The sequence below is a fragment of the Sarcophilus harrisii genome, chromosome 1 (assembly GCF_902635505.1).
Source record: "Sarcophilus harrisii chromosome 1, mSarHar1.11, whole genome shotgun sequence".
Classification (NCBI taxonomy): Eukaryota; Metazoa; Chordata; class Mammalia; order Dasyuromorphia; family Dasyuridae; genus Sarcophilus; species Sarcophilus harrisii.
Genome location: NC_045426.1, coordinates 128,725,526 through 128,750,591, shown reverse-complemented (window position 1 = coordinate 128,750,591; position 25,066 = coordinate 128,725,526). Strand labels below are relative to the sequence as shown.

Here is a 25,066-nt window from a genome sequence, read left to right as displayed (position 1 = left end):
CTTCAAACATATCTTTGTCTCTCCAGGGTTGAACACAATGCTTTGTTCTGAGAAAAAAAATCAGAATGGAGAAGATAATAGAACTATACTGGTTAATATAAGCTGGACAGGCTTGAGGACACCATTTCTTTTACACATGCAATCACATAGAGCCCCAAATTTTATTAATAGCAAAATAAACAGGTACTTTTCTTTATACAAGTCAAATTATTACGTACGAAGCTAATATTGTAGGGTATGATTTTCCTTAAAAGTATAAAGACTATCTGACTCCCTTGATGATGAAAACATACACTAAAATAAAAGAGGTGATTCTTGGCCCATTCAACAATTTATCCATCCTTACTGCATTCCAAGGAATGCATTTGTTTGTTTTCTTACATTCCAAGAAGATTTAAAACTTGAGACAATAGGTGAAAGGAGCAGTTTGAAGCCCCTTTAACATACCACTCTGCTAAATAAACAAAAATTGGTGCTATCTGATGGCAGAGGAAAAAAAACCAAATCATTGATGAAAAAAGTTGCTTTAAAGTATGTTTTTCTTTGCTCTCATTAAAAGAATATCTCGATTTATTTGCTAAAAAAAAAGGACCTTATAATCTCTTTTTAAACTATTTTGAAATGCCCAACAATTTCTATTCTTTTCTATGAATAAATCTTATAAGAATCTAGCAATCATTTCTCAAAACTAAAATTTGATAAGTCTATCAAATATATACCAAAGCATTACTAACAGAAGTCACAGCAAAATATAAAACTAACATACTAAAGTGATACATGTTTATACAACATACATGTCACTTCCTAGGTATATGTGATAAGGTGGCTTATTTCCTTTAATTATATTAATGAGATCAGGATCATAGGTTCAGTCCAAATCAGCTGAGTTTTATTCAGATTTCACACTGGCCAGATATTATATATATTTACACTTTTAGTAATAAAGGAGATCAGGTAAAAGAAAACAGATGAATGAAAACTAAACTCACTATGACTTCCATAACAAGCCAAGAGTCTCCCCTGATCTATCATATCATCTTTACATGCAGAAAGTATATCAGCATTATCAGCCCATGTTCCTAGGGAGAGCTGTTTGTATATTTTGAAAATGTGTGCTGTACAGCTGAGAAATAAGCAAAAGTAACAGAGGATGGCTTCCTCTGATACATATTCACAATTGACACCCTAAATGGTCTAGGGATGGCTTAGGGGGCCAGTTCACTGTCCCTCAGACTGTTGGAGGGCTGGACTATAGTAAAAACAAACTTTGTTTTGTGGGCCTTTAAATAAAGAAACTTCATAGCCCTTGGTGAGGGGGATAAACGTCCTCAGCTGCTGCATCTGGCCCACGGACCATAGTTTGAGGACCCCTGGCTTAGTGGATGTTTTTATTATATGTTTTTATTATATATTTGCATGAAGATGAAATTGTGGTGAATGAAAATTTCCATTCTGCTTCTAGTTGTTGCTAATCATTCTGATTGTTAATGGCTGATAATCTCAGCATCAGCTCACAATTTGGTCACTGCAACTTAGTAAAATCTAGATAGTTATTCTTATTGGGTTATTTTTAAGCTATAATATTGCCTTGACTTTATTAGTAGTTTTCTGCTAATACATCTATTTCTTAGACAGAAATAATAGAAATGGGGGGCAGCTAGGTAGCACAGTAGATAGAGCACCAGCTCTGAAGTCAGGACAACCTGAGTTCAAATCTTGACACTTGACACTTATTAGCTGTGTGATCCTGGGCAAATCACTTAACCCCAGTGCCTCAGTTAAAAAAAAAATAGAAATGGGAAGTCATTATGTAGTATCTGTTTATGAAATCCAGCTGAGTGACTTAAGTGGTCATCCTAATGTTTCAGAAATATATGAAGTAAATACTTTATTTCTAAATAGAGGCAGGATATGCAAGAAATATCTGCAATGAGGTAAACAGCTAAAGCATAGAACAATTCAAGTTTTGCTTTAGTAACTTTACAAGATGGGAAAATATTTAATGATACTAATTTCATTTCATTTCAAATTATTTCAAATTTCATTTCAAATTATTATTATTCAAATTATTATTCAAATTATAATTCATTTCAAATTATTTCAAATTTATAATAGTTCAAGCTATTCTCCAATTGATAAATGGTCAAAGGATATGAACAGACAATTATCAGATGAAGAAACTGAAACTATTTATAGCCACAAGAAAAGGTGCTCCAAATCACTATTGATCAGAGAAATGCAAATTAAGATAACTCTGAGATACCACTACATACCTGTCAGATTGGCTAAGATGACAGGAAAAGATAATGACCAATGTTGGAGGGGATGTGGGAAAACTGGGACACTGATACATTGTTGGTGGAATTGTGAACACATCTAGCCATTCTGCAGAACAGTTTGGAAATATACTCAAAAAGTTATCAAACTGTGCATACCCTTTGACCCAGCAGTGTTTCTACTGGGATTATATTCCAAAGAGATCTTAAAGGAGGGAAAGGGACCCACATGTGCAAAAATGTTTGTGGCATCCCTCTTTGTAGTGGCAAGAAACTGGAAACTGAATGGATGGATGTCCATCACTTAGAGAATGGCTAAATAAATTATGGTATATGAATGTTATGGAACATTATTGTTCTTTAACAAATGACCAGCAAGATGATTTCAGAAAGGCTTGGAGAGACCTACATGAACTGATGCTAAGTGAAATGAACAGAACCAGGAGATCATTATACATGGCAACAACAAGACTATATGACGATCAATTCTGATGGACGTGGCTCTTTTCAACAATGAAATGATTCAAACCAGTTACACTTGTTCAGTGATGAAGAGAGCCATCTACACTCAGAGAGAGAAAACCATAGGAAGAGAGGGTAGAATACAACATAGAATTCTCACTCTCTGTTGTAATTTACTTGCATTTTGTTTTCTTTCTCAATTTTTCTTCCTTCTTGATCTGATTTTTCTTTTGCAGCAAGATAACTGTATAAAATGTATACATATATTGGATTTAATATGTATTTCAACATATTTATCATGTACTGGATTACCTGCCAACTGGGGGGACAGGGGGAAAGGAGGGGAAAAGGGTCAATGTTGAAAAAACCCATGCATTATGTTTTGTAATTAAAAAGCTTTAATTAAAAAAAATACATATTCAGACAGACACACCCACGAACATACACACAACATTTTATCTGGCAGTTTAGTCAAATGTCTATTTCTATCACAACTTCATACTGTTTATTTATAAGACAAAACAAGTTTTTTTTTTGCTGCAAAATGTTAATCAGTGCAGTTCAGTAAATATGCTGACATTTTATCCAAGAAATCCAAAAGGTATGGGTACTGTTAAATTACTAAACAATTTTTTTAAATTGACAAAACATATGCATGGATAATTTTTCAACATTAACTCTTTTTTTTCCCCTCCTTCCCTTTACCTCCTCCCCTAAATGGCAGGTAGTCCCATACATGTTAAATATGTTAAAGTATATGTTAAGTATAATATATGTATACATATTTATATAGTTATCTTGTTGCACAAGAAAAATAAGATTTAGAAAGAAGATAAAAATAACCTGAGAAAAAAAACAAAAATGCAAGCAATAACAGAAAGAGTAGAAATGCTATGTTGCATCCACACTCATTTCCCAGTGTTTTTTCACTGAGTATAGCTGGTGCTGTTCATTACTGATCAAGTGGAACTAATCTGGATCCTCTCATTGTGTAAGAGAGACATGTCCATCAGAATTGATCATCACACAGTATTGTTCTTGAAGTGTAAAATGATCTCCTACTTCTGCTCATTTCACTTAGCATCAGTTCATGTAAGTCACTCCAAGCCTCTCTGTATTTATCCTGCTAGTCATTTCCTATAGAACAATAATATTCCATATCATTCATATACCATAATTTATTCAGCCATTCCCCAATTGATGAGCGTCCATTCAATTTCCAGTTTCTAGCCACTATGAAAAGGGCTACTATAAACATTTTTGCACATGTGGGCCCCACCCCATTGCCTTCTTCAATATCTCTGTGGGATAGAAGCCCAGTAGTAACACTGCTGGATCAAAGGGTATGGTTCTCTACTTAAAACTCTTATAGCTTCCTATGACACTGTAAACTACATAAATATAAAAATACATGGACATACACATTCATGGGGCAGCTAGGTGGCATAGTGGATAGAGCACTAGCCCTGAAGTAGTCAGGAGGACCTGAGTTCAAATCTGATCTCAGACACTTAACACTTCCTAGCTGTGTCCTGGGCAGATCACTTATCCCCATTTGCCTCAGAAAAAAAAAAAAAGAAAAGAAAAAAGAAATGCACACTCACACATATATTTATAAATACGAGGAGAAAATTCTGAATTATGTTACAATTTCTTTCCCTCTATTTGCTATCCACTCTATTAACAAGCCTGGTTTAGAACTATCTTTTCATGATGAGTAGAGATTCACGATAGTGACATAAACTGCTATCTGTTTCAACAATGTAAATTAAAGATATTCTATGTAAGATTCAAGTTCATTTTCTGAACTGCACATTTAACCTTTTCCATGGTATACACAAGACTACATAAAGAATGTTGACAATGCAAGTTATCTGAAGATACATACTCCTTAACACCAAATTATTTACAAAAACTTACATCAAAGAAAAGCTTTCTAAGGAACTATTGAATATATTATAATGTTTAACATTAGATACCTTGGGAAAATCAGAAGGTACCTTGGGAAAATCAGAAGGTACCTAAAGCAAAGAAAGAAAAATGTTTCCATGCTGTTTTCTATTATGTTTCTGCTGTATCTTCCTGGAACAGAGCTGTGGGCTAAAAGCCAGATACTACTCTCTGGTCTTCAGGCCTGCTCTACTGCGTCTGGAACAATCCACAGCTGAAACCAATCAAATTTTGACAAGGCACAGGTGTAGCTGAGCCTAATGGTAAGGTTCATTTTGATATTTTTAGGTTGTCAATAGGACCTATGATCCTATGATCCTATGATCCAATGTATATCTCAGTATTTAGCCCATGAGAAGTCCCGACAGAATTAAACTCTTAGGAGAAAGAAACAGAAGTTACAAAGGTGCCAGGGTAAAAAGGCCCACAGAGGCAATATTCATAGGAAAAAGACAGGTAAAGTATCAAAAAAGAAAATGTAGAATGGATAATAGTTTATTAATTGGGCCTTAGTTTTTTTTAAGTGAAGCTTCATATCTACTTTTGTTGAATTTACAATTCTCATTGCAATTTCAGGTGAAAAGGAAAAAGATGGTAACTAAATAGCAATCATCATTAACAGAAATTGTTAATCACTAATTGTAAATTGTAATTAATCACAAATTATAAATCATTAACATCTGACTCTGCCAAAATAATTGATTAGAAAAGTAATTAGATAAGAATAACTAGGTGGCACAGTGGATGGCACTAGCGCTGAAGTCAGGAGGACCTGAGTTCAAATCTTGTCTCAGATACTTAACACTTCCCTAGCTATATAACCCTGAGCAAGGCACTTAAACCCAACTGCCTCAGCAAAAAAAAAAAAAAAAAAAAGTAATTAGATACACATAAATTGGAGAATAACTAAATTATTATGCATGAATACAATAGAACATAACTGTGCTCTGAGAGACAACAAATATGAATATGAAAATCAAGAAAAGATTGATATGACTGAATTTAACAGAGTCAAGAAAATAATATACATAATGACTACAATAATGTAAATGGAAAGAACAATTAAAAAATCAAAAGTGAATGTAGGAAAATCATAACATATAAGAATGGTTCCAAAGAAGAAAAATGAGACGATCCTCACTCTCTCTCTTTATGGACCTTACTCCTAGTCAGAGGCAGGAAGTCAACAATAGTGATATACTGCATACATTATCAAATTTTTTGATATGTGAACCAGTTTTGCTGATTTTTTCTCTTTCTCTTTTTTCTTTTTTTTCCACTCACTTTAAAAATATTACTTGTTATATAGGATTGTTCTTTGGGAAATTGGAAGGGAATAGAGACGAAGAGAACTTTGAGTGATATAAAAAACAAAACATATCAATAAAAATTTATTTTTTAAAAAAATAAGTAACTCAGGATGTAAATTGGTCACATCTTGAGCCCTCATCTTTCCAACAAATAGCATGTCTCTTCAGCACTGTGGGATCCCAGTGCCTTTAAAATACCTTCATTTTTCAACATACTTTCATTTATTTTTATTGTCTCAATAGTAATTTGACAAAAAATAACACTAATATTCAAATGTACAAATAAGTGAAAGTTATAGTAGAAAAAATAGTAAACTTCTTCTGGAACACAATAATTTTATATTTTGGGATTTAAGTTAATGTACTCAAAAGTGCTTTTCTTAGATGTCCAGTGTTATAGTTGGCTCCTGGAAACACCAACTTCACTAAAATATTGTTAGTGTTAGAACACAGCAAATTATGTCACAAGATTAGGATTTACAAAAAGTTTGTTTACTTCCTCTACAGGTTGAAACAAAAATGTAGTTTCAAACTTAATAGCTGCAAATACCACACACACACACACACACAAACATACACACACACTCTCAGAGTACTAAATACTTAATTATAAAGGACTAGTAGAACAGTTTTATTAACAACACTCTAAAAACATTTCTTCAGTTGTCTTCACTGCTAAAGCTTATAATGTGTTACAACTGTTTACAAACAACTGAAAAAGTTTGATTAATCCATATAAGTAGAGTTAATGGTAGAGGAATTTACTAAAGAGCTGTATACTACATTAAAAAATATATACATGCAAAGTTCTTAATTGGTCCATTTTATGCTCTCTTGGAAAAGTACAATGGTCTGTTTTATTAACTAAATAATGTAAAATAAAAGCACTGTAAAGAATGTGAGAATTGCTTCTCCTACTGTATTCCAACTATTCTTGATAAGAGTTCTACTTTCATAATATATTCTAGCTCTTCTGGGAATGCCTGAGAATAAACCTGAAGTTTTCAAGTCATTGAAATTATTTCTAATATAGGTAAATTGCCAACTAAGTAAAAGTTGAACGAACCCATACTGAGCCTTCGACAGTAGCTAAGTAGCTCAATGGATAGAGGTGAACCTGGAGTCAGAAAGACCTAAGTTCAAATGTGGTTTCAGACACACACTAGCTTTGTGACACTGGACAAGTAACTTAACTCTGTTTGCCTTAATCCACTGGAGAAGAAAATGGCAAACCACTCCAAAATCTCTGCCTCTTTAAGAAAACCCTATAAATAATATGATTCATGGAGTTACTGAGTTGGACACAACTGAATGACACAACAGCATTGAGCTTTTATTCTAAGACAAAATAAGCAATTAGGGACACACAAAAAAGTTCTGCTAGTCTAGAACAACAGCCCTGCCTTTGTTACCCTTTGCATATATAAAAATTTTACTCCTCTCCTTTGCAGTAATTCCTCTAAATTTAAACCCATACAGACACACCCTAGAGTCTGCCTTTCTCTGGTGAAATTCCTTCCTGGAGCAGGCTGAAAGGAATAGTGATAGCCATAGTGGCACCACATTCAGCAAGGTCCTTCTATATAGCAATCCCTTACTGCCCAAAATGCCCCAAGTAACTAAAAGGGAAAGCCCATTGTTTAGACATCTTATTATTATAATACCGAGGGGGGTATGTTAAAAATGGTAGAAGATCCTTACTATAATGCAAATTTTATTTCAATAGCAGAAGTAAAGTAAAAGATACATACTGCACTGGTGACATCTATTTCATATACTTTATGGAATGTCTGACGCTCAAAAAAGACAAGCCTGCCATTGCCACCTCCCTTCTTAACAGATGTTCCAGTGACCAAAAGCTTATCATCTGGACTGAAGCAGCAATCGGTCCTGAGGAGAAAGAAACAGTTGCCATAAGCTTTTGAAAAGGTGATGGTGTAGTTATTATTAATAGAGCAAGCAAAATACTAGTAGTTAATTCCTAACTTTCATCTTTATTTTTGAATTTCAGCTAGAAACAGAAAGAGGGGGAAAAAAAAGATCAGATTAATTTTATGACTAGACTCTATGATGATGGAATTATTTTTTTAGTCCAATTCCCTCCCTCACCAAAGCTTTGAATTGGTCTTGCCAGTTACCATTAAATGAAGTCCAAGCTGGATAGTTATAAATGGCTGTTATTAATAAATCTTGATATTGGAACTCTGGTTGTATAAATAATCTGCAAAACATACACACACACACACACAAACATGTATAAATCTTGACTTCTGGAAATTTATGGTATGATCCAAACTGCGCAAACAGTATTATTGGTAGCAATCTTATAAATTGTGTCCATATTAAAATATGGGACTTTTTAAAAATGAAAACTATAAGGTATTTCTATGTACTTTTAAAATCTTGCAGCTTTCTAAATTTGGTAATTCAATTCCTTTCAACAATAATTTCAGTGAACATCAATGCAAAATTACATCTCTATAGTGATAGACAAATCTGGCACTGATCTAACCACAGAGTTGGAAGCTCAAATCCTGGTTCTGCTGCTGATTCACTGTGATAATCTACAAAACTATTTTAGTTATTTAATAAAATGAATATAATACTCATTCAAACTGAGAATGATATGAAGAAGTAAATGTTACAAATGCTTGGTTGAGAAGTATTATGGGTAAATGTATTTGCATAATAAGTATCAGAATTAAAATCTATTGTAAGGAGATAAAATATATAATATATAATATTAACACATATATATTTGTGTGTGTGTGTGTATATATATAGCACATATATATATTTGATATAAAAGAGAGACGAATTAAATTTTTGTAGGCACCTTATGATTTCATCAGTGTAGGAAATTCTTGGTATAGAAACTGGATCTATTGACGCAGTGGACTATTATTTATAGTCAATTACAGTTTTGGAGTGAATGGGACTGATTGGATGAAGCTTTTTTAGTACTGAGACTGAGTCACATGATCCCTATTCCCAGGCCTTGGATCCTGGGTTTCATAGAGTCATGTGGTCTCTAAAGATCAGACCCTTACAGAAGTGTCATGACCCACAGGAAACAAACATTGGTCAAGGATGGTTATATCCTTTTAGTCTATCCAATGAAAAGGCTTTGGTCTTTTGCCTTTTAAATCCTGGACAAGGCAGAAGCTGGCTAGGTTCACAAGCACATGGTGGGAGCAGGGATGGGTCCCAGGTGTATGTCTGGACCTCTCCCTGCAAGAATTAAATAAATGCTTTCTCTTTGTATCTAAAGATGTCTCTGATTAGTTACTTTGGGAAATGGGGTCTAGCACCTGTCCCCCACAGGAGGCAGCTAGCTAGGTAGATAGAGTTCTGGGCCTAGAGTCAGGAAGACAAGTTCAAATCCAGCTTCTCACCAGCTGTGTGACCCTGGGCAATTCACTTTATCTCTGTCTGCCTTTATCCTTTGGAGAAGGAAGTGGCAAACCACTGCAGTATCTTCTCCAGGAAAACCTCATGAAGCTCCATGAAGTCAGACATGGCTCATAATTGAACAAGCATTTAGAGGTTTAGTGACATGTCTGTGATCACACAGCTAAAAGTGTTAAAAGAACCCCAACCCAAATCTTTTTGATTCTAAAGCTGGACATTTATTCATTAAGCAAAAATGCTTCCAATATCTACATTTATAAATACATATATTTTAGTATATGTTCTATTTAGACGACCCTTCTATTTCTTTCTTTCAAAACTATCTCATACTTTAACTTGCTCACACACAAAAATATCCCAATAAGAACCTTCAACACTGACTTTTCATTGTCTGGAGGATAAACTAAAAAACAAAAAGTATTACAGTTAACAAAAAGAGGCCAGACATAGGAGTGCTGTACCAAATCCCAAGGCCTTCTTTTGGATAGCCTAAATGATAAATAATGTAAATAATCCCTAATTAGAAGAAACTTTGTATTTCTCTGCCAACTTTAAATGCATCATGTACAAAGAACAGCCACTTACATTGAGAAGAAGGTAGGAAGATTTGAAGCAGAAAAAAGTGGTTTCTTAAATTGTCGGATGTCCCACAGCTTTAAAGTATCATCCCCTGGAAAATAAATGAGGAGAAAAAATTTAAAAGAATACCCAGTTTCATGACTTTAAAAAATTGTTCATACATGTAAAATATGTATTATTTTTCAAATGTATTTGTTTAGGAGAATGGAGAGACAGGTAACTCTTTAGTAAGAAGACTTTAAGACATTACTTTCCCATTTTTAACAACATAAGATAAAAAGAAAGCCTCCAACAAGTGTTCTCAAGCCTGATTTTCAAGCAGATGTATTTCTCCCCAGGGCATTTCTGCAGGACATCCAGCTTTCTTCAAAAGTTCTTAATTGACTAACCATCAGGACTAAAATGCAGTTCAACTCCTCAGACTCTCTCCCTAGAAAAGTGTGGCTAAAGAAATCCATTCATTAACATTGATAACAATGATTCTAGTCAATCCTCCCCCACAATGTAACTAAAACTGCAACTATTATTTATTGCCCGCTAGTGTACAGCACCTTTTCCGAGGTATTTTAAGAGTAATGAATTTTTTAAAGTATCACATTCTTATATTTCTATCAGGCTACTAATTCTTGACTGGAATGACAGATGGAACTTATACAAGAAACATCTTTGTTGGTCATGTTCCCTAGTGCCTACAGCTGAGACCTGCTTCATCTCCCTCATGTACAACATGGAATTTGCATCAGATGCAAGTGAAGTGAACTGAGAGTCAATAAAAGTCTCCATTCCCTCGCCAGTGATCTTTTCTTTGAAGTTCAAAATTTGGCAGGTATGCTGATGAACAACTGGTTGGATTTCCATCTGCTTTTATTGGGTTAGATCCAAAAAAATATTCACAATGGAATATTAACCTACTGCTTCTATTCTTAACAAAAAATTACCAATAAGGCCACAACCTGCAAACTAAAGAAAAACATCAATCTTTCACCAAATAGTTCAGCTGGCCAGGCAAAAACTAGAGCCAGAAGAGTGATTACAATACTCTGAGGACTACTGGCTGAGTGGACTTATATTGTGAAGTTATACAATAATACAAGTATTTATCTATCAAACCATCAATATGTCTATTTTTAGGATAAATAATAGGAAAGAGAGAAAAGTGTATAATTATTATTATAGTTATCATTCTAAGAATTATCATTAAGCATTTACTAATATCAACATGGCACCATACTAGCTTTTTTAAGGTTTCTAAAGACTTGTTTAGATGTAGTTTCTTAACAAAAAGTATTTATAATCTCGTGGAGAAAAGAGAGAAGAAATATATGATATGATATTCTATATAAAAAGTTCAAGATTATGCAGATGCATTAATAAAGTGAGAATAATTTGGGTGAATTCAGATTTAGTCATTTAATTCAGAAAAGGAAGTATTCTTGATAGGTTTTGACCTGAATTCTAATGAAATGACAAAAGAGATATAGATTGTCTACCTATGAGAATCAAACTGTTCATAAGATCATAGAATTAAAGTTGGAAGAGACCAGAGAACCTTAGCAATCATCACCTCTAGCCTCTCCTCTCCTCTCCCCACCACTTTACAGACAAAATGAGTAAAATGCAGAGTGATTTAATGGCTTGCTTATTGTGATCCCACTAGTAATTCCTGGATTCGAAGACCTGAAATTCATTACTTTTCCAGCCAGCCAATAAGCAGTGATTAAATGCCCACAACATGGCAAAAGACACATGGCAAACTCTGGAGACAAAGGCAAATTATACAGGCTTTGCATTCAAAAAGCTTACATGAAGAGAGACAATCTGCAAATTACTATGAACGTATCAGATGAACACGAGTGAATGGAAGGCAATCTAGAAGTAACACTGGGCACAGAGAATGGGAAAAGTTTCACTGGGATGCAGGGTTTGGGCTGAGCCAGCCCCAGGAAGCTGAGAAGGGAAAGTATTCCAGGAGGCAGCAGCCCAAACAAGTTCCCCAAGCAACTTTCTCCACAGGGACTAGAAAATGTACCATACCAAATTAAGATCAGGAAAACCAAAAAGTCACAAAGTCTTGTTTACAGACTGGACATTGGGAAATAGAGAGACTGGCAGACACTGGGGATGGGAGTATACTGAGTGTACCACGAGAGGAGCATTCTAGTACCTGCTGACTGAAAGAGGAGCAAGATTGAGCAGTGCGGGTAGAACGAGACCATGGGGGATCCCTGGATTAGCATGGGGAACAGGTAAAAGTGAATAAGGCCACTATCTCAAATAGATCACAGGCTCAGGGAGGAGAAAAGTGATTGCAAAAGGACATATATATGAAACAAGAAACAAATTTATAAGCAAACAGCAGCAAGACCCAAGTGCCTCCAGTCCAGCATGGGAGCCTGCAATACAACAGGCAGAGTAGGAGTCACAGACCAAAGGAGAACTTCTGAACCTGCAAATGTTCTCAGCAGGCTAACAGTGGCCAAGTCCATTAGCTATCTATGAAAACTCCCACCCAGGGACAAGTCAAAAGATCCAAATGTGAAGTTTGAATGTGCAGAATTCAGACCACAAAGTCAGCAAACAGACTTTACTCCCTGACAAAGTCAGTTTAGGATCAGTGAAAGCTTACAGGACTGTCAGCAGAGAAACATAAGGAGACAGAAGCTCAATCCAGATAGTTCCCCAGAAGGACCCAGAGCCTGGCACTAACATAAAGACTAACCCCAAGGAGTCACAGATCACACATTAACTTAGCAACCATCACTACAAAGAAGGAGAGAACTTGGAATATAATAAAATTTGCGATTATAACCAAGAATAACTTATCCAGAAAAACTGTAAGTACTTTACTACAATGAAGGAAAAAAAAAGACAATGAAGAAGAGGACTTTCAAATATAGGACTTGAGGAGCCCTAAAAAAGTAAACCTGAGTGAGCAATCATAAAGGAAAAAACAAGATTAAACCATTTACATTGTTACATGGGAGATACTATGTGTAGCCCCTCAGGACTCTGTCATCATCAGGAGGTCCTGAGGGAGTCAAATTAAACAGAGAACTTGCTCTGCATGATCTCTGAAAAATGAAAAGAGTAAGGAACAAGAACTCACTAAGAGAGGGGAAGAGGAAGAAAAATGGAGAAAATTTTATGTGTGGATGAAAACTTTGGTTAAGAACTGGACATGGATAAGAGGAATCAAAGAAGAAAGATAATAGAGCAACATTTTATTTTTTAAAATTCTGAACTTGAACACCACTAAAAAAGCATTTCCATCCACACCACAGGAACATAAAGATTCCACATAAAATTTTAAAGTTTCATTTCACAATTTCTCCTTTCAAAAAAGATAAATAATAAATTCTACACATTACTTTCCAAGCAGTCCTTGACTGTACTTCTTTTGAAATTTTTTACCATTCTCTTCCCTGAATTTGAAAAATATTTCAATTGCCCTTTTAGGAGCTATTACTAAATAGTCCCTAATATCACTATTGCTGAGCCCTTTACTCTGACTCCATCTTCTGAATTAATTGTAAAAAAGAAAGGAAAAAAATACCCTTGTAATAAATATGTTTATTAGCACAGTCAAGTAAAACAAATCCACATAGCTGTCATGTCCAGAAATGTATGTCCTTGCATGTATTCCCTCTCTGTCAGGAAGTGGGTAACATAATTGATAATAGGACTTTTCTATTATTGATTTGATCAAAGTTTCTTGAGTCTTTCTAAATTGTTCTTCTTATTCAGATCATTTCATCCTTCATCCATTCATTTTTTCTTTTTTTTTCTTCCTTCCTCCCCCCTTATGATCAAGAAGTATGTTTTGCATGTGACTAATTCATACTCAGCATGATTCTTTCTTTAATATTGCCCTAAACTCCTCTGTTTCTAATAGTCTTGGGCAACTTTCATTTGTGATTTCCTGAAATATAGTATCTAGGCTTTTATTTTTTTTATCATGGTTTTCAGGGAATCTAATGATTCATAGATTACTGCTCCTTAAACTGTTTTCCAGATCAGTTTGTTTATATATATGATATCTTCCATTTTCTATTATCTCTTGATTTTTGTTCTAATATTTCTTGTTGCTTCAATAATTGATTCCTGTTGGTCAATTTTAATTTTCAAAAGTTCTATTTCTTAGATTGCTTTGTTATAAACCATTTATTCTCCTTCCATTTTTTTCTCCAGAGCTCTCATTTTATTTTTTAATCTCTTTTTCTAGGGTTTTTTCTAAGCATTCATGTAATTCTTATGGAAAAATACATTTTTCCTTGGAGATTTGTAATAATTTTTGACACTGGTTGGTGGGGTTTTTATGTTTGTTGTTTTTTTATTTATTCATCTTTTTAGCTTTGGGCAGCTAGGTAATGAAGGTAGGTAAAGCAATAGAAAAAGAATATTATGACTGGACTCGGGAAGAATCATCTTCCTGTGTTTAAATCTGGCCTCAACATTTACTATTTGTATGATCTAAGGGATAAGTCAACTTAACCCTGTTTGCCTCAGTTTCCTCATCTATAAAATTAGAAGACAATGGCAAACCACTCCAGTATCACTGCCAAGAAAATCACAAATGGGGTCATGAAGAGTTGGACACAATAGAAAACAACTGAACCATCTTTTGGGCTAGAGTGGCCAGATCTCTCACTGAGCCCCCCCCGGTTCTTTTGCTGACTAAATTAGCCACCTACTGAATCCTAAGATTCAGAGTACTAGATTTTCAGGGCCCTCTCAGATACTCAAGACCTTAGATTCCCTCAGCCTGGCCTTTCCCATTCTAAGCAATGCAGTATGAGTATTATGGCTCTGAATGGGAAAACACTGGGCTTGTCACACTTCTGCTTCCTTCCCTAGGTTACCCGGGAGATTATCCTAGGGTGGTCTGATAATCCTATGGCTTTTTCTCCAGTATTTTGCTCATGCTGCCTCCAGACATAGTGTTTAACAGAATATAAATGTCATGTCTCTGTCGAGCTGGCACTCACTTTAATGGAAAAAGTTTATTGCTTTTGGGCTTCTAGCTAACTTCTTATATAAGCAGAATAAGTCACTTGTTAATAATAAGTTAATAATAATTAGTTATTATATGTAAAGGGCTGAAACTTTTGAGTTCATGAACTGAGGTCGGAGAACAGAGCACTTAAGGCTAACTACCAATTGGACAATACTCTATTAGCATATGCTTGGAAAATGGCCTACCCCACTATTCTGTGCTGGCTCAATCTGTTGGTGTATACAGAAAATTGGAGGAGGGATTACAGGATGGAGTAAGACAAGCCAGAGTTACTTTTGGGCAGGAGACAAGGAAGAGAGGTGTGGAGATTCCTATGTTCAATCCTTTCATCTCAACCAAGAATAAAGACCAAGGACTTTTGCTTATCCTGACTCTGGCTGATTCTAAAGTATCCAGGGTATTAACTTGGTCTTCACAATTATATATAATTATTATATATTAAATATAATTATATATTATATATAATAATAAAACAATATAATTATATATTATATCAAAATAAAACAAATATATAAATTATATATATATAAAATAATAAGTTAATAATAAGAAAATGCTTTCTCATTGTATTTCTTTATCATTATTCAATGTGATGCAAAATTAAAGATTTTGCTTGAGTTAGGTACATAAGAACTACACAGCTTGCCTTCCATTCAGCAGGCCAACTTAGCCAGAAGTGCCAAAGGCAACAAACATGTCATACAGAACATAGGACCAGTTTTTCCCAGTTTTGTGATGTTAGGCAATCCCTTCACTTTTCAGGATTCTGGTTTACTCATCTATAAAACAAGGAACTTGGACTAATTCATATCTCTGACATTTTCTAACGTCAAATTTAACAATTCAAGAATATTAGGAAGACAGAGTTGGATAAGATTAATGGGAACAAAGTCACCAAATGATTCAGAGCCCAAAGATAGGAGTCTATACTTCATCTAAAACTCAACTGTTCATCAATGGAAGGTTTTGAGAAACTTGGTAATATGATCAATCAAATCATTCCAGACTGTTCTACAGAAAAAGGATATAGACAGGAAGTCTCCAAAGTTTATGATAGTCAAAGCACAAAATGTAAAAAAACCCAGCAGCCTGAAAAAAAGCATTAGAAATGAGGGATAGAGAGAGACAATGAAAAATATGTGTCATGATGAATAAATAAGGATAAAGTAGTGATCAAAGATTTCAAGTAGGTTGATGGGAGAAAAATCATTGCTGCCAAAAGCAAAAAAGCCTTTCTGAACTACACATGGCAGCAAGAAATAAAGTCAATTCATAAGGGGTAGAGAGGTGGGGAGGTAGGAGAGAGAAGAGAAAATAAGCATTTATATATAGCCCCTATTATGTGCCAGGCACTTTGCTAAATGCTTTGCAAATATTATCTCATTTGATCCTCATAAAAACATTGCAAGGTAAATGCTAATATTGTCCTCATTTTTCAACTGAAGACACTGAGGCAGGCAGAGGCACCTGACTTGGCCAGGATCCCAAAGTTAGCCTATGTCTAAGAGATTGTTTCTGAAATCAGTTCTTTCTGATTCTAGACCTAGTGCACTATCCACTGTGCTATCTATGAAGACAGAAATATCTCTTTTTTAAAAAGAGATTTGGAGTAAAGCAGTATTTTGGAGTATGATCTCTATATCACCAAATACAAGAAAGGACAATTTTATGAGAATGAATACACAGAGAAAATGGGGAGAACTCAGAAGAATATCTAAAGGAGAGAGAAAGGAAAAGTTGAGATGACTAAGACAGTAAATGAGGTTTACAATGATGGAAAAAGTCCTCTAGAACTAATGTTCTAAAGGAGATATTCTGTCAGGGTGCTGACTAACTCCTGGACAGAATGACAGCTAAAATTTAAGCAAGGCAGCCTTATAATTTAATTTATTTAATTATTCATATATTTACTTATTTATTTGTTTTTGCTAAGGCAATTGGGGTTAAGGGACTTACCCAAAGTCATACAGCTAGGAAGTGTTAAGTGTCTGAGGCCAGATTTGAACTCAGGTCCTCTGGTGCTCTATCCACTGTACCTTATAATTTAGAGGGATAAAGAATGAATCTGTAGTTTCACTAGTATAGATAATTCTGGGGGTGGAGGTAAATCCAAGAGAATCAGATCAGATGTGACTACTGCTTGGCTGGGCAGCTAGATAATAATGGACTAGAAAGAGAAGCAGAATGATTTAACTCATTTGATTTCTACTTCTTTTTTGAGAGAAAAATGACATTAGGCTTGGGAAGCCTCCTCCTCCTGCCCTGCCAAAAAATTAGCTAATCCAGAATTCTAATAACAAATGTTGGAAGGACTGTGGGAAAACAAGCACACTGACCAAAAAAACAAAACCCAGCTACTGCCTTTGATAAACTAACTTTCTACTGAATAAACATATATATACAAGCAATTAAATACAAAGTAATGTCAATAAGGAGAGAATACTAATAATTAGGGGAATGAGAAAAAGTCTCATATAGGACAATACTTGAGTTGAATTCTGAAGGAAACTAGGAATTCTACAAAGAGGAAATAAAGAGGGATAAACTAAACTCCCAACAGTGGTTCCCTCTTGTGCAAAGTGGGAACCACTTTTGCAAAGGCAAATAAGAAAGAATTAGAAAGTGGTATAAAGGGAAATGCTAGCAAGCCAGCTTGACTGGAATAGAGAGAGGAGGGAGAAAAGAAGAGAGAGCTTACAAGGTGAAAAAATGAAATACAATTGTTAAGAAAATCAGAAGCCATATTGCAGAAGGTTTTAAATGCCCATATGAGCATTACACAATTGATATATCATTCAAGAACAGGCAGTTTTCAAAGGGAGAAAAATCCAATCTATTAACAATCATATTTTTAAAAATGTGCCAAATCACTAGTAATTAGAGAAAAGTGAAAAAGCATCTTTAACTTTATATCTCATGCATATCAGGCTGACAAAAAAGGAAAGTAATTAAAATGACAAAAGTTTGAGAAAACAGGAGTTTTAATGTACTACTAGTGAATCTATAAATTGGTCTGGTCATTCTAAAAAGCAATTCAGCACCATGACCTCTGAAATCACTAAAGTGCATATTCATCACTAGTCAGTCAACTGAGCATTTAAGCACACTACTAGATCTAGACTTCAAAGAGATAAAAGAAAATGACTCATAGGTACAAAAATATATATTATAGCTCTTTTTGTAGTGGCAAAGAATTGTAAAAAAAAAAAAAAAAAAAAGGGTGACCATCAATTAGAGAATAATTGAACAAATTATAGGACAGGTTCAAAAATTCTAGTGAGGAGAATGAGAACAATTTACACAATACAATAACTCTTACAAGACTTAATAACATTGATCATAATTCTATTGGGCCAGTGATTGATTATTTTATCCCACACTTAATAGAGATAATGGACAAGAACTGCAAAATTGTGAAGACCGCGTATTTTAAAATCAGCCGGAGTCAGGAATTCAGGTTAGGGGAAAATCGTCAGTCTTTATTCTCAGTGAAGAAAGATCAGAGGTGGGAGGGAATCGGCAATAGCAATGTGTGCAGCTGAGTCAAGAAGCTAGCTAGACCAGAAGCCACACGACTAGCAGCTGGGAGTATGGAACCCAGGCTCACTCTCTTCCAGCTTCTCTTCCCGTCTCTCTGCCTCCACCCCCCCCAAAATTGTCATTTCCTATACAACACATCAGGACTTGCACAGAGAGTGGGTGGGGGCCATTCTTTATCCAATCATGTATATTAATAGGGTATAGTCCAATTACTATTTAGCCTCACATACTTGAGACCTCAGTGCATCAACTCAAACCTCAGCCCATTACACAAAATAAGAATGAATATTATTTTAAATGTCTCCTGGAAAGCAAAGTAGATGTATGTGGTTAGCCACATAAAGGAGGACTCTCTGGTCAGACACAGTAGGGAAAAAAAGTTGGGAATATACTACTTTTGCTTAGAAAGTTATAGTTATAGGGGCAGCTAGGTGGTGCAGCACCACCCCTGAAGTCAGGAAGACCCGAGTTCAAATCTGCCCTCAGACACTTAACACTTCCTAGCTATGTGAATCTGGGCAAGTCACTTAACCCCAATTGCCCCAGCAAAAAAAGAAAAGAAAGTTATAGTTATGTATATTTTCTTTTTTTGTGTGGGTCCACTAGTTGAAAATGACATAATGCTACAGTTTTTCAGAGAAGAGATTGTACTGCAGTACCTATACAAAGTATAATTAGAATATTAGCAAATAATCAGTAGAAATATAGCTCATCCTTAAAATGGATTCTTGAAGATTTTAAAACTGTTATGAAGATGACTAAAATTGAAATTCAGGCAAATCAACAGAACATTATTTTTCCTTGTTTTTTTTAATAACCTATCGCAGCATACTAATTAGTTATTTTAATGAAAAGTTAGACTAATATAATACTAAATACAAAAAACACTGCTAATTTGGATCTTTCCTAGAATGTTAACTTTTAATTTTAAAATGTTAGTTTTGAAAGTAATGCCCTGAACAACATATACTGAAAGAATTTTTTTTTTATACTTACCTCCCCGAGAAGCAAGGACAGTGCCATCATAGGAAAATGTCACACAGGAAGTATCTGTGCCAGGATCATGGGCTTGCCTGCAGTGGAATTTGGTATGAACCTGTTTGTGGGAGAAAAAAAATAAGTTTTTAAATTCAAATGAGATCATTGTTGTGGTAGATATGTAACATACTTAAACATTTCCATATATTTTAAATAGGAGAGATTTCTCAAAAGTCTTTTATATCACTTTCATTACTAGAAAATGATGACATGACATGCAAGAACAGATCACATAACTAATAACAACAGTTATCATGTACTTAAAACGTGCAAAATGTTTTACATACATAATCTCATTTGGTCCTACAGCAAGCCTAAGAAGTAGGTGCTATTATTATTTCCATTTTACAAAGAAAGGCTAAGAAAAGTTAAGTGATCTGCCCAGGGTCACATAGTAAATATGTACTTGTTGATGTTTGGTCATTTAGTCAGGTCTCACTCTTTATGACCCCATTTGGGAAAGCTACTGGAGCAGTTTGCCATTTCCTTCTCCCGCTCAATTTACAGAGAAGGAAACTGAGACAAAGAGGATTGTGGCATAAGTCACACAGCTAGTGAGTGTCTGAGGATGGATTTGAACTCAGGAAGCTGAGTCTTCCTGACTCTAGGCCCAGCACTCTATCCCACTGTGCTCAATAAGTATCTAGGGAGAATTTAAACCTAGATTTTCCTGAGAGCAAATATGGCACTGTATCCACTATGCTACACTGGCTTCGTCAAGTTAATTATCTTATACTTGGCTTTCTTCCTTAAAAAAAAAAGTTCAGAAAGCTGAGTTTTGGGGACTTTGATGGAGCAGCAGCAGCTTTCTGTGCTACCAAAAAAAATCTCTGCAAAAGAAAAGAAACAGGGCTGAACATGGGTTTGGGCCTGAAATTGAGCTGTCCCTCTTCCCAATGCTTCAGATATCCAAATTACAAATGAGTTGTAAAAGCACCAGTGTCGAAGTGCTCTATACTGCTGAGCAGAACTGAGGAATAGAGAAAATGGGAATGTGTGTGGATGGGCAAGAGGGGGAAAGAGGGTAATTTGGCACTCCAGTAAATCTGAGGGAAAGAGCTCAGCATTTAGCTTTAATTCTGTCCTTCCAAAAGTCACTTTAGGCAGAGACCTGGGCTAGTGAATCATGAATTGCCCAGTTGAAGTTTAAGCTGTGAAGATTTGAGGAAAGTGTTTGCTTGTATTTCTACAGATGGAGAAAGAAACAGATGGGTGGCAACGAGCACCTGGAGAGAGACAGAAAAAGAGAAAAATCTCGAAACAAAAGAGAAGACCTAAGAAACATCTGACACTGAAAGAGCATAGCTGATAATGAGACTGTTACAGAACTTCAAAACCCTCAGGAATCCTTGGATTCCCCGAGATGAAAAATTGTTAATGAGACTGTTACAGAACTTTAAAACCAGCAGGAATCACTGGATTTCCTGAGATGAAAAATTGTTGATAAGACTGCTGCAGAACTTCAAAACATTAAGGAATCATTGGATTCCCTGAAACATGATAAGATTGATGCAGGACTTCAAAATCTGCAGGAATCATTGGATTCCCTAACACATGATGAGACTATTGAAGGACTTCAAAACTTGCAGGAATCATTGGATTCCCTACACATGTGAAGTAATGGATAATAGATTCCACTAGGATTATTTCTAAGACTTGTGGACATGTATAATTCCTCATGTTGATTCGTATTATTTGTCACATCATTACTATGTGCTTATGTAATTTATGTAATTATGTGTAATACTTCCCATATTGATGGATTTATGTATACCTGTTTCAAGTGAGACCCTCCAGAAACCTGCTAATTTGATTTGATTCCCTATTTCCTTTGGTGTTTTCATCTCCCTTCCTGAGACATCAGGGAGGATGTGATCACCCCCTTTTATGATGTTTTCATCCCTTTTTTGAGGAGTCAGGAAGGGCATGATCACCTCCTTTTTTGGGGTTCTCACCTTCTTGAGAAGTCAGGGAGAGTTCTATGTTCTAAAAACAAAAGAAAGCAGGAGATGTTATGGGCCAGAACTCTGAACTTGAAACAAAGGATTCTTACAAGGTGCTAAGTCAGTGGAATTGATGGAGACAGTGGTTATCTAGTTTAGCATGGTTCAGTATGAGTGATTTAATCTTACAACAAATAATGGTTTCCTCCTAGTGATATAATGATAAGTTTATAATCTGAGCATATAAGCAGGGACTGAGAGCCACAGAGGAGAAGTTTTTCAGAGGGCAGGGAAGACAGGCAGGAGCTCAAGCTCTCAGAACCAAGGACAGACATTCATTGGATCTTCAGTCAGGCCACTGGTGGCAGGTTCTCCTCCTGCATTTCTCCACTGAGACCAAGGCCGGTTGGAAAGGCTCTCCAGAGAGCTGCCCAGCTGAGATTAAGGAGAAATGATCAGACCATTTTGGAAGAACTTAAAGTTTACAGGACCAGAGCCTGAGCTGTCCTTAAGACCCCTGGAAAACATAGCACTCAATATATTGCAATAAGAAGCAACAGGATCAATCCAATATTTCCCTATAGAAGTGGACAGAAACCAGAAACAACAATAAATCCAAAGGGAGAAAACAGACTGAAACAATGAGGAAACAAAAGATTCCATTTATAAGATTGGTGACAGGGCAACTAGGAAGCGCAGAGGATAGAGCACCAGCCCTGAAGTCAGGTGGATCTGAGTTCAAATATGGTCTCAGACACTTAACACTTCCTAGCTGTGTGACCCTGGGCAAGTCAAGTCATTTAATCCCAATTGCCTCAGCAAAAAAAAAAAAAAAAAAAAAAAAAAAAAAAAAAATTGGTGACAAGGCACCTCAACATGTAAACCTTTAAAAGAATAGTTCCAAAACATCTACCTCCCAAAAAAAAGACTTAAAAGAAAAACATCTTGCATAAATTCATTAATTTAAGTAAAATTCCTTAAAGATAAAGCAGAAAGAGAGATAGAAGGGAAAGAAGGAGAAGGAAGGGGAAAAAAGAGAGGAAGGAGGAGAAAGAAAGGGAGAGGGAGAGAGAAAAAAGTAGAGAGAGAGAGAGAATGGGTTTTCCCAATGAAATGAGAGGACTAGAGGAAAAGATTAGAAAAGAAATGAAAGCTACAGAAGAAAGAACTGATAAAGGAATTAACAGATTGGTAAAAGAGGTATAAAACAATGCCCATGCAAGATTTTATACCTTTGCCTATACAAAATTCCTAAAAATTAGAAGGGATCAAATAGAAACACATGACTCTGTGAGACAGCAAGAAATATTAAAAAACAAATACCAAAAAAAAAAAAAAAAAAAGAGGAAGAGAGAAGAAAATACAAGGTATCTCACAACAAAAATGACCAACCTGGAAAACAGATTAAAAAAAAAACCAATTCTTAGACTACCTGAATATCATGACAAAAAAAGAGCTTACACATCATACATATTTCAAGAACTCTTAAATGAAAACTGACCAAATCTCTTAGAACTAGAAGGTAAAGTAAAAATAGAATCTACTAGTGACTACACTTCCTGAAATCCCAAAACAGAAGCCATTATATTGTGAGATAGTCTCATTTCCTCTATACCTATTTTTATGCTTTTTATTTCTTTTTTTTTGTTAATTGCTACCACTAGTATTTCCTGGTCTATATCAAATAATAATGGTGAGAGAGGACATAATTGTTTTATTCCTGTATTTACTGGGAAAATTTCTAGCACATCCCCCTTTCATATGATTCATTCTTTTGGTTTTAGATGGTGGTTATTTTTTATGATGACAAAAGGAGTCCTTTGTGTCTACACTTCGTAAGGATTTTTAACAAAAATGTGTTGTACTTAAAGATTTTTTCAGAGGACTTCCAGTCAAGATGGCGGAGAAGACACACACATCTATTTAATCTCCGTCTTTGCTTTCAGAATTTATTTCATGACAAGGCCTCAGAATTAGTGCCTGACTGGGAAAAAAAAAACCCACAAATGATTACCAACAGAAAACATCCTTGAAATTCGCCAGAAAAGGTCTGTTTCTGCTCCTGGGTGGAACATCCCTGGGCAGGATGGTCAGATCGGGGCAGGCTGAGGGGAGGCAGTGAGAGTACAGCAGGCAGTTTATACTGAGCAGAACAAAGGGGGTTGGGGTGTGATCTCAGCCATTTCTGTGGAAAGAACTTTACCACAGTGTGGATACTTTACCCTGGCAGCAAGCCAGTAGACAAGCTGAGAAGCTGTAAACACAGGAGGTAAAGACTATAACCCCAAAAAGCTAGGGTCTCTCAGGACCTGACCACATCCACTCAGAGTGTCTCAGCACACTCTCAGAGTCTCAAAGCACAGATGCAGCACAGCCATTGCTGTCCGGCTAGTGCATCACTACTGCCCCCTGCAGTCTGTAGAGGAAGCTTGGTATAACCATCCAGCCCCTTCCAAAAAAAGCAGACTGCATTTGTTTTTTTGCTAGTTTGTCTTCTTTGATTCTTTTCTGACAAAATAAGCAAAAAATTAAAACAGACTTGAACTATTGATAGCTTCTATATGGATAGAGAGTAGACTTTAAACCCTGAGGAGACTAAAAACAGACTGTCTCCAGATGAATCCCCAAAAGGGGATATGATCTGGTCCTCAACACACAAGACTCTCATAGAAGAAATTAAAAAGGTTCTCACAAGAGAGCTAGAAGAAAAATGGGAAAAGGAAAGAGAAGCTTGATAAATCATCCCACTCAGTTAAAGATAGAGTGGATAAAGAAATCAAATTCTTGAAAAATGGGATTAGTGAACTGGAAACAGAAAATAGCTCTCTAAAAAATACAATTGGCAAAAAGGAAAAAAATTCCATAGAACAAAACAACCCAACTGGACAATTAGAAAAAGATATTTAAAAAGTGAGTGAAGAAAATAATTCATTGAAAATCAGAATCAAACAAATGGAATTGAATGACTCAAGGAGACACCAAGAAGCAGTCAAGCAAAACCAAAAAAATGAAGCAGTGGGAAAAAAATGTCAAATACCTTCTTGGGAAAACAATAGACTTGGAAAATAGATCTAGGAGAAACAATCTGAGAATTATTGGACTCCCTGAAAAATATGATTGAAAAAAGAGCCTGGACACTATTTTCCAGGAAATTATCAAAGAGAACTGCCCAGAAGTTATAGAAACAGAGGGTAAAATAGACATTGAAAGAATTCATTGAAAGAAATATAGTGGCTAAATTCCAGAACTATCAAATCAAAGAAAAAGTATTATAAGCTGCTAGAAAAAATCAATTCAAATACAGAGGAGCCACAGGATTACCCAGGACCTAGCAGTGTCCACATTAAAAGATCGAAGGGCCTGGAATATGATATTCCAAAAAGCTAAAGAACTTGGTATGCAGCCAAAAAAATTTGCCTAGCCAAAATGAGCATTTTTTTCTCAAGGAAGAAGATGGACATTCAACAAAATAAGTGAATTTCATCTATTTCTGATGAAAAAAACAGGAACTAAAGAAAAAGATGGATCTGCAAATATAGAACT

The 25,066-nt window shown here is 35.4% G+C and overlaps 1 protein-coding gene across 2 annotated transcripts in view; it reads right to left on the bottom strand.

The window, feature by feature from the left end:
- The window catches only part of WDR70 (WD repeat domain 70), a 297,258-nt gene that overhangs the window by 45,072 nt on the left and 227,120 nt on the right, over nt 1-25,066 (bottom strand). For both annotated transcript variants that reach the window (XM_031964247.1, XM_031964252.1), the window contains exons 11-13: nt 19,539-19,638; nt 9,995-10,079; nt 7,750-7,888 (exon numbers count right to left, since the gene is read on the bottom strand). In XM_031964247.1, the coding sequence (XP_031820107.1) occupies nt 7,750-7,888; nt 9,995-10,079; nt 19,539-19,638 (324 nt within the window). The remainder of the gene's footprint in view (nt 1-7,749; nt 7,889-9,994; nt 10,080-19,538; nt 19,639-25,066) is intronic.